This window comes from Capra hircus, chromosome 5 (assembly GCF_001704415.2).
Source record: "Capra hircus breed San Clemente chromosome 5, ASM170441v1, whole genome shotgun sequence".
NCBI lineage: Eukaryota > Metazoa > Chordata > Mammalia > Artiodactyla > Bovidae > Capra > Capra hircus.
The window spans coordinates 111,059,316-111,074,629 of NC_030812.1; the positions used below are offsets into that span (position 1 = coordinate 111,059,316).

Sequence of the window (15,314 nt, forward strand, 5' to 3'; positions counted from 1 at the left end):
AGTTGAGTTCATGCCCCTTGAAAAACGTCTCTGTGTTTATTCTGGTAGAATTGTGATCACTCAATGTTTTGAGATTCCTTTTCTAGAACTTTTCAGAATGTATACTACATTATAAACTATCCTTAGTGATTCTTATACATCTACAGCTCCAGGAAGTATTTTATTTTTTAAAGTGTCCAAAAGTCACATAGAGCCAAATTTGGTAAATAAGATAGATGGCCAAGTTATAAACTATTGATTTTAGACAAAAAAAGGTATTTGATTGTAAAATTTCAGTCCGATATTCTTGTAAGATTTATAAACATTTCTGAAGTCATTCTCTAATTAAAAGAGGATTTCAAAATTGCTTCCAACAATCCTGGATTGAAAGTTTAAAATCTAAAAAGGTTTTGAAAGCCTAAAAAGGTTGGCCTATGATTTTATAAAATGACGGCAAATAGTCATGGTTGTTTTACTTTTTAAAAATTACAACAACTAAATTTCTGTTGAAAGTAAGATTAAAGTTTTACATGTAGTCTATATTTAAAATCGTTTTTATTTTAAAAAGTGAAAATATTTTGGAAATTGTATCACTAATGCATACCCAATCAACATTTTTAGGGCTTTTCCCCCTCTTCTGTCCCAAGTCCATTGTATGAAACATAGAAATCTTCAGATTTAAATTGTTGGGAATATTACTCATAGGTTTCTGTCAGAAAATAAAAAGGGGGGAAAACAAATAGAGACATGGTCTAAGCGGAAAAAATTTTCATGGTGTGCCTTATCTTATGTCTCGAGCAAAAGTCAACCATTTCCTTGGGTCTGCAAAGTGAAAAGGTGAACTGTGGTTATCTGTAATGAGAACACATGGCAGATGAAGGAAGACAGGTATTCTGGATGATTGTGGATTATCAGCTGTGAGACCCCCTCTCACCAGTACTGAGACTGTTTGAAACTAAGGGACAACCATGAGGTTGTGAGCTGAGTACTTTTTCGGTCCTTCTGTGTTCAGTTATTTAACAGTACCTCTAGCTGACCTGTGGTGTGGAGAACAATTGTCAGAATTGTTCTTAAACAGCTAATAAATAATCAAAGCTTGAGTAAAGCTCTAGTTTCATCTTTTGTCTTTACAAAAAAACACTGAGGTTTGAGGGTGGAAAAAGCCGTATATCCAGTCTCAGAATATCTTGCCATTTTCAGGAAGGGCCTTCCCAATGACTTAGGTCCTGAGAGAGTGTGTTCAACCCTTTAGAGTTTATACTACACATTTTAAAATAGTTTTGACTCTTCAAGTCTATGACAGGTGGTATTTCTTGTTGCTGTCTTATTTTAAATCTGTTTTAAGCTGAGACACATACACTGTGGTATGACTGGATGAGGCCTGCTCACAAACAACTCCACTGTGACTACATGCAGCAGCTGGCAGAGGTCAAAGCCAGGAGCAAGAACAAGGTTCGGGCTGTGCAGCAGCTGGTACAGCGCCTCAGGCTGATCAAATCTCCTGCAGAAATTGAACGGATGCAGATTGCTGGGAAGCTGACATCACAGGTATGGCTTCCTACCAAAAAAGTTCTTCCCCAATTAAAAAAGTCCAGCTTTTAGGGTTCAGTGAGCACCCTGAGGTTGTGTACCCAGGGCAGTGGTCTCACAGCACATGGACATACAGCTTCTGCTTTGATGTTTACCGAGTGTGTCTAGAGACTTGTGCAGTACTTAGGAAGGCAAATTAGATATCCTTCTTATGTCTTTTTATCCAATGTCTTAGTTGTTTCTCTTTGGAACAACATAAGTTAATTCATTTTATTTCCTTTCCTTATCATAATTACAGTAATAGTGGCAGGGCTTATCAAAGTAGATTCATGGGACCTAAAATGACCATGCTTACAAATTAATCAGTTTATTACAGGAGAAGGGCACAGTTTATCAACAGCATTAACGTGAGAATAGCTATCACAGCCAATGTCTGTCTCACAGCCGTGTCCAGAGAAGCTGAGTGCAGGCTCCTGTTGTCCTTCCCCAGTAAGGACCGGGCAAGGTGCATTTTCTCTGGGGCTCAGGAACCACAAATGCATGCATAGAACACCTCGGAACCAGGAAGCCCCAGGAACCTCAGCTAGGGAGTTTTGGATTTTGGTCTCATTGGCATATTCCTGCTCTGTAACAGTTCTCACAGAGACCAAGTATAAACCTTTGATCTCATCAACATAGAGTAGATGACATTCTACCATCATATTGTGGTACCTCTTTTAAACCATCATCACAATTGATGACTACATAATGTTCATTTAGACTATTATTAATCAGTGTTTTTCAGGTTCAACCTGTTAAATATTCCCGCAGTTTGCTTCCCAACATAGCTCCTCTATAATAGATCCATCCTATGACGTGAGAATCAGAAACAAAAAAAAAAACAACCCAAACTAGCTACATTTGTATTGTTTCATATAGTCAAACACAGAGCTCTCTCATCTCTTGTCCATTTTGAGAATGTATGTTCGCTCTGGGAATCTGGGAAGTGTGTTTGTTACGTTGGCTATTGTGTAGCTCTGTTTTAGGCTCTTCAAAAGAGAAAGAGATTTCATCAGAGCCCTCCACCCCAAGGCGCTTCCGAGTCAAGGCTAGGAGAAATAGTATTGTCTTGCTTTAAGCATCTCTTGAGGCACAATATTACATTAAGTTTTCCCTTTTATGTCACCTGTTGATTGCTCCCTTGAAACTGTTTTCCATAGTGGCTTCACCATTTGACATTTCTGCTAGCAATATACAAGGGTTCCAATTTCTCTGCATCCTCACCAACACTTGTTTTTTGGTTTGGGGGTTTTGTTTGGTTCGTTTGCTTTGATGATAACCATCCTAATGGATGTGAAATGGTGTCTTGGGCTTCCTTGTTGGTCCAGTGGTTAAGAATCGTCCTTACGGAAAAAAAAGAATCTGCCTTGCAATGCAGGGGACATCGGTTCAATCAGTCCCTGGTCCAGGAAGATCCCACATGCCCTGGGGCAACTAAGCCAATGAACCATAACTACTGAGCCCACGCACCGCAACTGCAGAAACCTGGGCACCCTAGAGCCAGCGCTCTGCAACAAGAGAAGCCGCTGTGATGAGTAGCCCTCGCACCACAACTAGACAGCGGCCCCCACTCGCTGTAACTAGAGGAAGTCCACACGCGGCAAAGACTAGAGCAGCCAAAAATAAATAAATGATTTTCACACACACAAAAGAAATGGTATCTCATTTTGGTTTTGATTAGCATTTTCCTAGTCACTCATTTTCTGTGTGCTTATTGGACCTTTATATATCATCTTTGGAGACATGTCCATTCAGCTCTTTTGCCTGTTTTCTAATAGAACTATTTATCTTTTTGGTTTTTAGTTGCAGAGTTCTTTACATAGTATTCTGCATACTAAACCTTAAGAGATAAGGGTCTCTGATTTTTTTTTTTTGTCCTCCATCAGACAGTTTACCATACCTGAATTATCTTAGTTGTAGCGTGTCTCAGAAGCCTCACTGGTTCATTAACAAGTGGCGCAAGTTTCTTTGGTTAGAGCTCCACCTGCTGCCCAAAGTGAGTGAGACTCGTCTGAAGAAGAGTGAGCTTTGTCAGACCGAAGCCGTCCATACCTGCCCTCAATTTGCAATTCCTTTCCAATCCATTATGCTAGCTGCTAAGGTTCAGATTTATCTTTTTCAGATTCCATTGATTTAAAAGCCAGTACTACTTCAAACCAGCAGTGGTTTGGCAGTCACCCAAGCTCAAGAGTTTTATTTTCATCCCTCTTATCAGAATCATCCTTTTTCTTTCAAAATAATTCCTTAACCATGTATTTTAAGAATAATTCAAGTATGCTGGAACAGTTGGGTGTCCACATGTGCAATAACGATGTTGGACCCATACCTCACACACGTATACAAAGATTAACTCAAAATAGATCAAAGACCTAACCTAAAGAGCTACAAGTATATAAAGCTCCTAGAAGAAAATACAGGGCTGAATCTTTATGAATTTGAATTTATTAAATATGACACCAAAATAAGCAACAAAAGAAAAATAAATAAATTGGATTTGATCAAAGTTAAAAATAGTTGTGTTTCAGAGGGCATTTTTCAGGAGCGTAAAAAGGCGACCTCCAGAATGGGAGAAAATGTTTGCTGATAAAGGTCAAGTATTCAGAATATGTAAAGAATTCTTGCAACTCAAAAAAGGAAAGCCCATGATAGTCCAGAGGTTAGGACTCCACACTGTCAATGCTGAGGGTGATGGTTCAATCCCTGATCAGGGAACTAAGATCCTGCAAGCCTCTTGGCACGGCCAACAGAAAAAAAAGGACAGCCCAATTATAAAGTGAGTGAAACTTGAATAGACATCTCTCCAAAGATATACAAATGACCTAAGCACATGAAAAAATGTTTTAAATATCATTAGCCACTTGGGAAATGCAAATCAAAATCAGATACCACTTCATACCTAATAATATGCCTTATTAAAAAATAAATAACAAATGTTGAGCTTCCCTGGTGGCTCGGTGGTAAAGAATCTGCCAGCCAGTGCAGGGGACATGGGTTCAGTCCCTGGTCAGGGAAGATCCTACGTTCCTCAGGGCACCTAAGCCTGAGCACCACACTGCTGAGCCTGTGCTCTGGAGCTTGGGCATTAAGAGAAACCAGCACCATGAGAAGCCTGTGCACTGCAGCTAGAGAGTAGCCCCCACTGGCTGCAACCAGAGGAAGCCCGCATGCATAATGAAGACCCAGCACAGCCATAACTAAATAAAAATCTTCCTTAAAAATTAACAAGTGTTGGCAAGGATGTGGAAAAATCGGGACCTTTGTACATTACCCTGGTGGCTCAGACAGTAAAGTATCTGCCTACAGTGCGGGAGACCTGGGTTCAATCCATGGCTTGGGAAAATCTCCTGAAGAAGGAAATGGTACCCACTCCAGTATTCTTGCCTGGAAAATCCCATGGTCGGAGGAACCTGGTAGACTACAGTCCATGGGGTCGCAAAGAGTTGGGCACGACTGAGTGACATTTACTTACTTGCTTGTACATTATCAGTAGAAGTGTTCAGTCACTGTGGAAAATACTTGGGGGTTCCAAAAAAAAAATAAGTAATTATTATATGACCTGACAGTTCTTCTCTTGGGTATGTACCCAAAAGAATTAAAAACAGGTGCTCAAACAATGGTGGTGGTGGTTTAGTCACTAAGTAGTGTCCAATTCTTGCGACCCCATGGACTGTAGCCTGCCAGACTCCTCTGTCCGTGGGATTCTCCAGGCAAGAATAGTGGAATGGGTTGTCATCTCCTTCTCCAGAGGGTCTTCCTGACCCAGGGATTGAACCCAGATCTCTTGCATTTCAGGCAGAATCTTTACCGACTGAGCTATGAACGAAGTTGAGTCACCATTGACAATAGCCAAAAGGTGCAAACAACTCTTATGACCATCCATTGATGAACGGATAAGCAAAATGTAGTGTATATATCTATACATACAGTGGAATGAATACTTGTCAGCCGTAAAAAGGAATGACATACTGATACATTCCACAACATTGATGAACCCTGAAGCCATTATCCTAAGTGAAGCAGACCAGACACGTTATGTAGTTCCGTTTATGTGAAATAGCCAGAATATGTAAATCCATAGAAACCAAAAGCAGGTTGATGCTTGTCAGGGCCTGGGGTGACAGGGATATGGGGAAAGTAACTGCTTGTTTGGGTAGGGCGTTTCTTTTGGGGTGGTGAAAATGTTTTTAAACTAGACAGAGGTGGAAGCTGCCTAGCATTGTCAGTAGACTAAATACCACTGAAGTGTTCACTTTTTTTTTTTGGGGGGGGGGGCCATGAGGCGCAGCATGTGGGCTATTAGTCCCCCAACCAGGAGCCAAACCTATGCCCCCTGTGGTGGAAGCACAGAGAATTCCCCAAATTGTTCACTGTTAAATTGGTTAATTTTATGTAATGTAGATTTCATGTTGGGTTTTTTAAAAAAATGAATGAATGAATGTAGATGCCAGATGTACTAACAAATGGCAGTTAAACGGATCAGTTGTTAAAGACAGTGGTAGTGCTCACCAGTCTTGAGTTACCAAAGGAGAAGGGTACAGTGGGTCGAGAAGCAACAGAACTAGACTTGCAGCAATGGACTGTTCAAAGTTGGGAAAGGAGCACGTCAGGGCTGCATATTGTCACCCGGCTTATTTAACTTATACGCAGGGTACATCATGCAAAACACTGGACTGGATGAAGCTCGAGCTAAAATCACGATTGCAAGGGGAAATAACCTCAGATATGCAAATGATACTGCTCTAATGGCAAAAAGTGAAGAGGAACTAAAGAGCCTCTTGATGAAGGTGAAAGACGAGCGAAAAGGCTGGCTTGAAACCCAACATTCAAAAACTAAGACCATAGTATCCGGTCCCATTACTTCATAGCGAAAGGGGGGAAAGTGGAAGCAGTGACAGATTTTATTTTCCTGGGCTCCAAAATCACTGCAGATGGTGACTGCAGCCATGAAATATAAAAGACGTTGGCTCCTTGGAAGGAAAGTTATGACAAACCTAGACAGAGTATTAAAAAGCAGAGACGTTACTTTGCCGACACATACGGATATGAGAGAAGGCTGAGCACCAAAGAACTGATGCTCTCGGATAGTGCTGAGAAGACTCTTGAGTCCCTTAGACTGCAAGGAGATCAAACCAGTTAAAATTTTCAACTGATTCAGAAAATCAACCCTGACTGTTCATTGGAAGGATTGATGCTGAAGCTGAAGTTCCAGTACTTTGGCAACCTGATATGAAGAGCCAATTCATTGGAAAAGAGTCTGATGCTTGGAAAGATTGAAGACAGAAGAAGGGGGCAGCAGAGGATGAGATGGTTAGAGAGCATCACCAACTCAACAGACATGAATTTGAGCAGACTCAGGGAGATTAGTGAAGGACAAATTAGTGAAATGTGCCTGGCACACTGCAGTCCATGGGGTCGCAAAGAGTCAGATACAACTTAACCACTGAACAACAATAACCCATCAGCCAGGTCTAGAGTACAGGCTCCTGTTGTCCTCCTCAGTCAGGACTGGGGAAGATGAACTTTCTCGGAGGCTCTGGAACCACAGATACACACATAGAACACTTCGGAACCAGGCAGCCCCAGGAATCTCAGCTAGGGATCCTAGGGTTTTGATTGTGTTGGTATATTCCTGCTATGAAGCAGCAAAGCCCTTCAGAGGTCCCAGAGAATCCAAGAGCAAACACCAGTAATTTCACTGTTATCAATACTGATAAGCTGATAACAGACTGCTTGGAAACTCCTCTCAGCACTATTAACCAACATGGTTCAGACCTTGACTAGGGTCAGTGCTAGGCAATGTTGTCCTAAAATTTAGAAGGAAGAAAGTGGAAGTGTCAGTCACTCAGTTATGTCCAGCTCTGCGACCCCATAGACTGTAGCCCGTCAAGCTCCTCTACCCATGGGATTCTCCAGGCAAGAATACTGGCGTAGGTTGCCATTCCCTTCTCCAGGGGATCTTCCCAACCCAGGGATCGAACCTGGGTCTCCCACATTGCAGGTGGGTTCTTTACCATCTAAGCCACAGGGAAGCCGTCTTAGAAGTATTAAGTCTGGTAATTCCTTTATAATCTACCAATTTAGCAATGACAACAGAGAATTTGCCCTTATTTTTCTTAATAAACAACTTCTAGCTATCAGTGATTATATTCCTTCAGAGTTCCCAACATTCTAATCTAGAATGTTTCTATAAGACTTTTGATATTTGGGCAAAATAGTTTCCTTAAGAATAGTTACACTAGGGCTAGAAGGTGGGAGAGAGGGGTTCAGGATTGGGAACTCATGTACACCCGTGGCTGATTGATGTCAATGTATGGCAAAACCAATACAGTATTGTAAAGCAAAATAAAGTAAAAATAAAAATTTTTTTAAATGAATGATAAAAAGAAAAAAGAATAGTTACACTAACAAAAGGGTTAAAAAAAAAAAAATCTTACAGAAAAACCTGGGCAAACTGTTTGGCCAACCCAGGAATCCCCTGTGATAGCCGCGCTGCATGTGTGCCGTGTTTCCTATCTTTGTAAACATCCGGGTCTGCAATTCCTCACTGGACCTCATTTCAAAAAGGATTTTGATTAGCTTACATGGATACATAAAATACAAGAGAGCATAAATTCATGGTAGAGTTGAAGAAAAGCAAGATTTGAGGGGAATGGAGCTAAAACAAAATAACCAAAGGCACATTGTGTAAGATGTTACAGAAAAACCCGAATGAACTTATTAGCCAATCCAATAATTAAATTACTGATACTGTAGGCCGGTGGTTCTCAACCGGGGGCAGTTTTGTGTTCCCTAGGGGACATTTGGCAACATCTAATTATCACAGTTAGGGAATGCTACTGTCATCCTGCATTGAACAGTATAGCCCCCAAAGAATAACCTGGCCCAAAATGTTGATAGTGCCAAGGCTGGGGAACCCTGCTGTAGGCTCTACCAGTGAATCCATAATTGCATATATTCCAAGGCTGTAGAAGCATTTTGAAAGATAAATGACAGATGTGTTTCCCTGCTGCTCATTCTAGCATACAGTGTATATTCTAAGTGGGAAGGTTGAATGCCCTTCCACTAAGTCTGTCATCAGCCAACTATTCCGGAAAGCAGTATTTTCCCCTTTGGAAAGCTGTATTATCGCGCCCACAAAGCCATAACTTCAGGTCAACAAAGTTGGGGAGAACCGTGTTTTTCATTTGAGCTCCAGTATTTTGAATGTTAGGATAAGCAACGTAGTTAAAATGAGACTATGTTCTTTTCTTCCTTCCTTCTCTTTGCAGGCTTTTATAGAGACCATGTTTGCCAGTAAAGCCCCTGTGGAAGAAGGCTTTCTTTATGCTAAGGTGAGCTTTAAATGCCTGGTGAAGTTTTGTCGGAGGCAAATGTACTTTCTTGATTTGCATATGGCATCCAGTTGGCTTTCATGGACATGACTAGGGTATCCATGAAGAGGATTTGGTTCTTAAATGTCACTGGTAATTTATTAGATGAGTCTAAAATATGTAGAGCTACCCTGGTAGCTCAGCTGGTAAAGAATCCGTCTGCAGTGCAGGAGACCCAGGTTCAATTCCTGGGTCAGGAAGATCTGCTGGAGAAGGGATAGACTACCCACTCCAGTATTCTTGGGCTTCCCTGGTGGCTCAGCTGGTAAAGAGTCTGCCTGCAATGCGGGAGACCTGGGTTTGAGCCCTCGGTTGGGAAGATCCCCTGGAGAAGGGAACAGCTATCCACTCCAGTATTCTGGCCTGGAGAATTCCATGAACTACTCCATGGGGTCACAAAGAGTCAAACACGACTGAGCTACTTTTACTTTCTTTCACAATTAAATGGAGAAAATTGAAAAGAACAGATAAAGAAGGAAGGACTTTCATAAGTGGGAGTTAAGAAGAATCATAGTATTTAGGTAAATGTAAAGGCAGAGAATCCGAGGCGGTTCTGTGGATAGTAGCAGATACGAAACAGCCTCCAGCTTCGTCCTAGGACATAACGAAGTTAGAATTTACCGTTTGCCTAACATCCTTTTTCAAATTTCCGGAGCATGTAAGTTGGTAGCTATTTGGAAGGTTGAAATTGGAAATTTAGAGCTCTTGTTAAAAATGCAAGTTGTATTCCAATGTTTACCTAAATAAGAAAAAAGTAACATGTAAAGTGCCTAGACTATATCTCTGTACTCAGCCTGATCATAAGTTTTCTGTGCTGTCTTCAGGACTTAACTGTTTGAAAATCATAGGAAAGTTAGAGCACTTGGAAGAAAAGAACAGATTTAGTAATAGCGTTGAATATCAGTATTGGGGTGAGAATAAAAGAAATGGACTGAAGTTATAGCATTAAACTTTGGTTAAAAAGATGTGATGGATCGTTTTCTGGTATTGACTTAAGTACTTGACTGGAGGTATGGGCTGTTGAAGAGAGACTAGGCTAGGGCGGCCTTAAGGAAATCCTTTCTTCAGTCCTGTATTGTCAGACTTTGCTGCTGTTTTTCAGTTTGAGTTTGAATGCCGGGCCCGTGGTGCAGACATCTTAGCTTACCCACCTGTGGTTGCTGGAGGTAACCGGTCAAACACTTTGCACTATGTGAAGAACAATCAGCTCATCAAGGTGCGTAGATCCCCTTCAGTGCTACTACCTCTGGGTTCAGATGCCTTAGTAGGAAACAGCTGTAGCCTCACAGCCCCTTAACCTTCAGCTTTCACAAGCTAACTGCCATTTATAAAACCCTTTGTTTATAAAATGCTTTTATAGACATGCTCTCCTTTGATCCTCACATTAGCACTACGAGATAAGAGCAGTTATTAGCATGCCTGTTTAACAGAAAAGAAGCTTTAGGTAATTCATTAATGCAGAGCCAACTATTCTAGTCTAAATCCTCTGCTCATTTCATGTGGTAAAACTCCTTCACTGAGGTCTTGTGCCAACAACAGGCCAAGCTTATTTTGGAAGCAGGCAGATTTTACCGATAGCTTATTAGCTGTGAGGGAACTTATATTTTATGGTTTTCTTCCCAAGTGATTTAAAAGTAAAGAATCTTGTATTCCTTTATTAAGTCTACTTTTAATTATCTACTTAAATTTACAGTAAATTCCAAAAAATGAATATAGCAAACATGTAAATTACACATTTTTTTTCCTAATGAATACCCGTTAACCAAAGACTCAACTCAAGAACACTGCCAGTATGTTCAATCTTCTTACAGACCCTGATGCTCTGCCCTCGCACAGCCTCCCTCCCAGAGGTCACTAAGCAGTATCCTAAATGTTTGTTTGTCATTCTCTTGGGTTTTTAAAAAAATAGTTTTATCATATAGACATGATTCCCCAAACAATATTAATTAGTTCTGCCTCTTTATGAACTATTTAAAAATTACATACTATTATATGTAGTTTTGGGAGCTTAGCTTTTCTTTTCACTCAAGCAGGATAAAATAATTTTTTTCCCCATGTATTTGTATCTGTTTACACTCCTGCCAGCATATATGTATAGTTAATTCTGTTGACCATATTCTCTCTATCCCTTTCTACTGTCAAACTTCTTAATTTCTATCATTTTAGTTGGAATAAGACATTGTGGCCTTAAATTCCGTTGCATCTATTCCCAATGAAGTTAAGCATCTTATCTTGTGGCACAACTGGTTCCAACTTGCTCATGTGTTGTTTAGTATATTCTGATTTGTGTACATGAGTGAGATTGTCTTATAATTTTTCTCTTGCTGTCTTTCTGGTTTTCACATCAAGGTGTCAAACAGTTTGTTTTTTAATATTATAAAATGATTTGAATTAACATTCCTTGAAAATTGGTTAGAACGTCCTGTGGAATTATTTGGGCCTGATATTATCTCTTATGGGCCTTTTAACTGTGGTTCAATTTCTTTAATATACTGAGACTTTCTATTTATTTTTACATATCTTAATTGTAAAATGCAACTACTGGGAAAGTACTTAAACCATAAAGGAAGAGTTAAATGGGTAATTTTAAAGACTCGTGTAACCATTACCCAGATCAAGAAATAAAACATACCAGCAAGCTGTAGCTTGCTGGCCCTCTGGGCCAAATCCAGCCTTCCACTTTGTTTTTTAAAGTTTCATTGGAACACAGTGATTTCTGCTCCCCTACCCCCACCCCATGGGCAGAGTTGAGTAGTTGCATCAGAGACAGTATGGTACACAAAGTAAATATCACTAGCCCTTTACAGAAAAAACTTGTCAGCCCCTGAAATAGGGCCTTACTGTGCCCCCCACCCCCAAACGGCTTTTCCTCCATGCGGTCTTTGCCCTGCCTGTGATAGCTCCTCCTCTCCCTGATCGGGTAACCACTCTGCCAGTGTTGATAGTGATCATGTCTTTGCTTTTCTTTTTATTTTACAATTAGTAAATAATGTAGTTTCACATTATTTGCTTTGGTTTCAGTTATGTTTGAACTTAATGTATTTGAAATACTATGTGTGTCTTCTTTCATACAACAGTATGTTGTTGCATGCCACTTAGTTTGTTCATTGTAATAGCTAAAGTGTGGAATAGCAGGTGAAGTGTGGTTTATGAAGTTAAATCTATTTTCATAAGAATGCTAAGATGTTACATGCTCTTTTTCACTCTTACTGTCTCTCAACTGTACAGTTAAGTATCCCAGAGGTTTCATGACATGAAACATCACTCCAAATTGAATGCAGAAGCAAATATGAGGAGACTCTAGCTGTCTTCTATTTTTCTATGCTAAGTAGAGATTTGCAAAAATGTAAAGCAGTGCCACTTTTCTAACAATTTTTAGAAAAAGTTATTTTCATTAAAAATGTTATTTTAGCATGTAATGAGTGGGTTTATTATTATTTTTAAATGAATAAATATTATAAACTTTTCTGTTTTAATTTCTTTCTGTGATAAATATCCATAGATGGACATTTATATATTTTCTGGATTTTTACCATTATGAAGAATATTCTGTGAACGGTATATGTTATCAAGATTGCCTAAGGAACACCTAATAGTGGAGTTGCTGAGTCATAGGGTATGCATATTTGCAACTTTGGTAGAAAATGCCTAGGATATCCCTGGTGGTCCAGTGGTTTAAACTCTGCGCTTCCATTGCAAGGGGCTCAGGTTTGATCCCTGATTGAGAAAGTTCTGCATGCCACGCAGTGAGGCCAAAAAAAAAGACACTGCCAGACGTTCCCAAAGTGACTTTATCAATTTATATTTCCATTCTTCCTGAAACAGTTTTGTAGATTATATTTTTCTAGTATTTCGTCCAAGTTTTTAAAATTATTCATAGAATTATCTTACATTTTAATCTTTTGTGTTTGGAATTAATTACACTTTTACATTCTTTTTCTTTTCTTTTGTTTTTTGTTTTCCTTTATGTACCTTTTTACAGTCTTGAACTATTTTTGCCTTCTCTTTTTTTCTAATAAAACTTAATAGACAGTTTCTTTAAAAGTAAATATACATATCCCTATGAACCAGCAATTTCTTTTGTAGGTACTTTTCCAAGAAAAATTAAAACACATATCCCCAAAATGCCTTGTGCAAGAATGTTGATAGCCAGTTTGTATCTAGGATATTAGATGAAGACGTTGCCATGTGGTATATCCTTACGAGAAAGGAGCAAACCACAGCACTACCAAGAGCACAAATGACCTCAAAAGAAAAAAATTGCAAGCTATATGATTCTACTCCTGTGTTCATATGGAGTTCTGGAATAAGCAAAACTCATCTATGGTGATAGAAATCAGATCAGTGGTTGCTTCTGATGGGGCGTTGACTGGGTAAAAGCGTGAACATACGGTTACCTGGGTATATACATTTGACAAAACTTAGTTCTGTACACTTCAGATCTGTGCAAAGAAATCTCAGCAGAGGTTTGCGGGTTTTTATTCATCTGTGAAAGTCACATACCATTAATGCTATTTTGTCTTTGCTTATTATCTTACCACACTGTTTCCTGGCCTTTGTTAATTTACTCTTCTCTCTTTATGTTCATTCTCTTCTTCTTTTTCTAGCTTCTTAAATTAGGTGCTAAACTCTTTTTTTTTTTTTTTTTTTTTTTACTGTGACATGTGACTTATAGGATCTTAGTCCCCTGGCCAGGAATCGAACCTGGGCATTGAAAGCACCTGGTCCTAACCACGGGACCACCAGGGAATTCCCTAAATTCATTAATTTTCATCCTTTTTTCCTTTCTAAGCATGATTATTTAAGAATTAATATTTCACTTTCACTATATTCCATGTATTTTCTTAAAGTTGTCATATTTATCAAATGTTATAAACAATAAGTATATTGTACTGTTTAAAATAATAATAAAATGAACAACCATGTATCCACCATCAAGGATAGAAAGAATACTGCTTGAACCTTAGAAGCTTCTAGGCAATCACATGCACATCTATCTCCCTTTCTATCTCCTATCATCCTAACAATTATTTTAACCATTTTTTGGTTTTTCTTCATAGTTTTACCACCAGGGTACCTGTTCCTAAACAATATAGTATTCATTCTTGGAAAACTAGAGAATAAGCACAAATCTAGCTTTATAAGGCAAGAAGACATATTGCTGTTATTAGAGCAAGTAAGAAATAAGGGAAAATGGTCGAAAACCTATAGGTCATAGTCTAGCTTTGGTTATCTAAAAGTTTTCAATTCAAGTTACCGGGCAAGGTTATCAACAAGCCACGAGAAACACAGGGTATTGGAAGGGCTCTGCTCTTGACTGGCTAGTAGGAGCCTGGCACAGTTGTGGTCAGAAAGACCGCAGGCTGCCCATGGTTCTGCCTCAGGGCTTACCACAGCGACGTGCAGCTCTGTCAGGAAGAGGTCACAGCAGAGGCTTTAAATAAACTTACCTGCATGTTCATCTTCCCTTCTTAGCTCTTAGATGGCCTTTCTGGGATCACCTTCCTTCCACCTCAGCTTCCTTTAGATGAAGGTATATAGCTGATAAACTTGTTCCACCTTCGTTTAGCCAAAGCAGCTTTATTTCATTCTCATTCTTGAGAAATGGCTATGCTGAGAAAACCATCCTAGATTGACAGTTATTGTTAGTCATCAGTTTTAATATATTTTTACTCTTTTCTGACTTTTTGCTGATCTTAGAAAAGAAAATAATTATTCTTTTACTTTGGGAAATTTCTTTTTGCTACATTAAGATTTCTTTTTCTTTGGTATTTCTCAGTTTTATTGTATTTCTAAGTACAAATTTATTTTTACGTGTCTCATTATGATACCTTCTGGTTCCTGAATCTGTAGATTTGTGTCTTTATCAGTTCTAGGAAATGCTCAGACATTTCTTTAGATATCACCTCTTCCATGTCTCTGTTCACTCCTGCAAGGACTTCAGTTAGATGTGTTGATAGGTTAAACCTCTGTTCTGTTTCCGGTAAGCTGACTTTTCTTTCATGTTTACATTGGTTTTGTCTGTCTCTGTCATATTCTAGGGGATTTTGGTAGGTCTGTCTTCTAGGAAACTAAACTTTTTCATTTGTCTAACCTGCTCCTTCAGCCGTCCACCTAGTGCTGTATTTCAGCAGTAATTTTTATCTCCATTCCCTTCAAATCCACATGGTTATTTTTTAGTTGTCACTTGTTGCTTGGTAACCTTATCTCTTTAAACATTTCATGACAGCAGTTATGTCATGAATTCCAGATAATTCCATCACCTGGAATTCTGGAAGACCTGAATTTGGTATGTGTTGTTCCTGTTCAGTCTCGCTGACTGGGGCCTGCTGTCTCATGTGCTCGACAGTGACAGCCTCTGGTTGTGAGCTCATGTTTGCTTGTTGTTATTTTGGG

At 39.3% G+C, this 15,314-nt stretch overlaps 1 protein-coding gene across 2 annotated transcripts in view; it reads left to right on the forward strand.

Moving 5' to 3' along the window:
• Window positions 1-15,314, forward strand: part of XPNPEP3 (X-prolyl aminopeptidase 3) — a 43,850-nt gene that overhangs the window by 18,736 nt on the left and 9,800 nt on the right. For both annotated transcript variants that reach the window (XM_013964365.2, XM_005681101.3), the window contains 3 exons: window positions 1,325-1,527; window positions 8,817-8,879; window positions 10,021-10,134. In XM_013964365.2, the coding sequence (XP_013819819.1) occupies window positions 1,325-1,527; window positions 8,817-8,879; window positions 10,021-10,134 (380 nt within the window). The remainder of the gene's footprint in view (window positions 1-1,324; window positions 1,528-8,816; window positions 8,880-10,020; window positions 10,135-15,314) is intronic.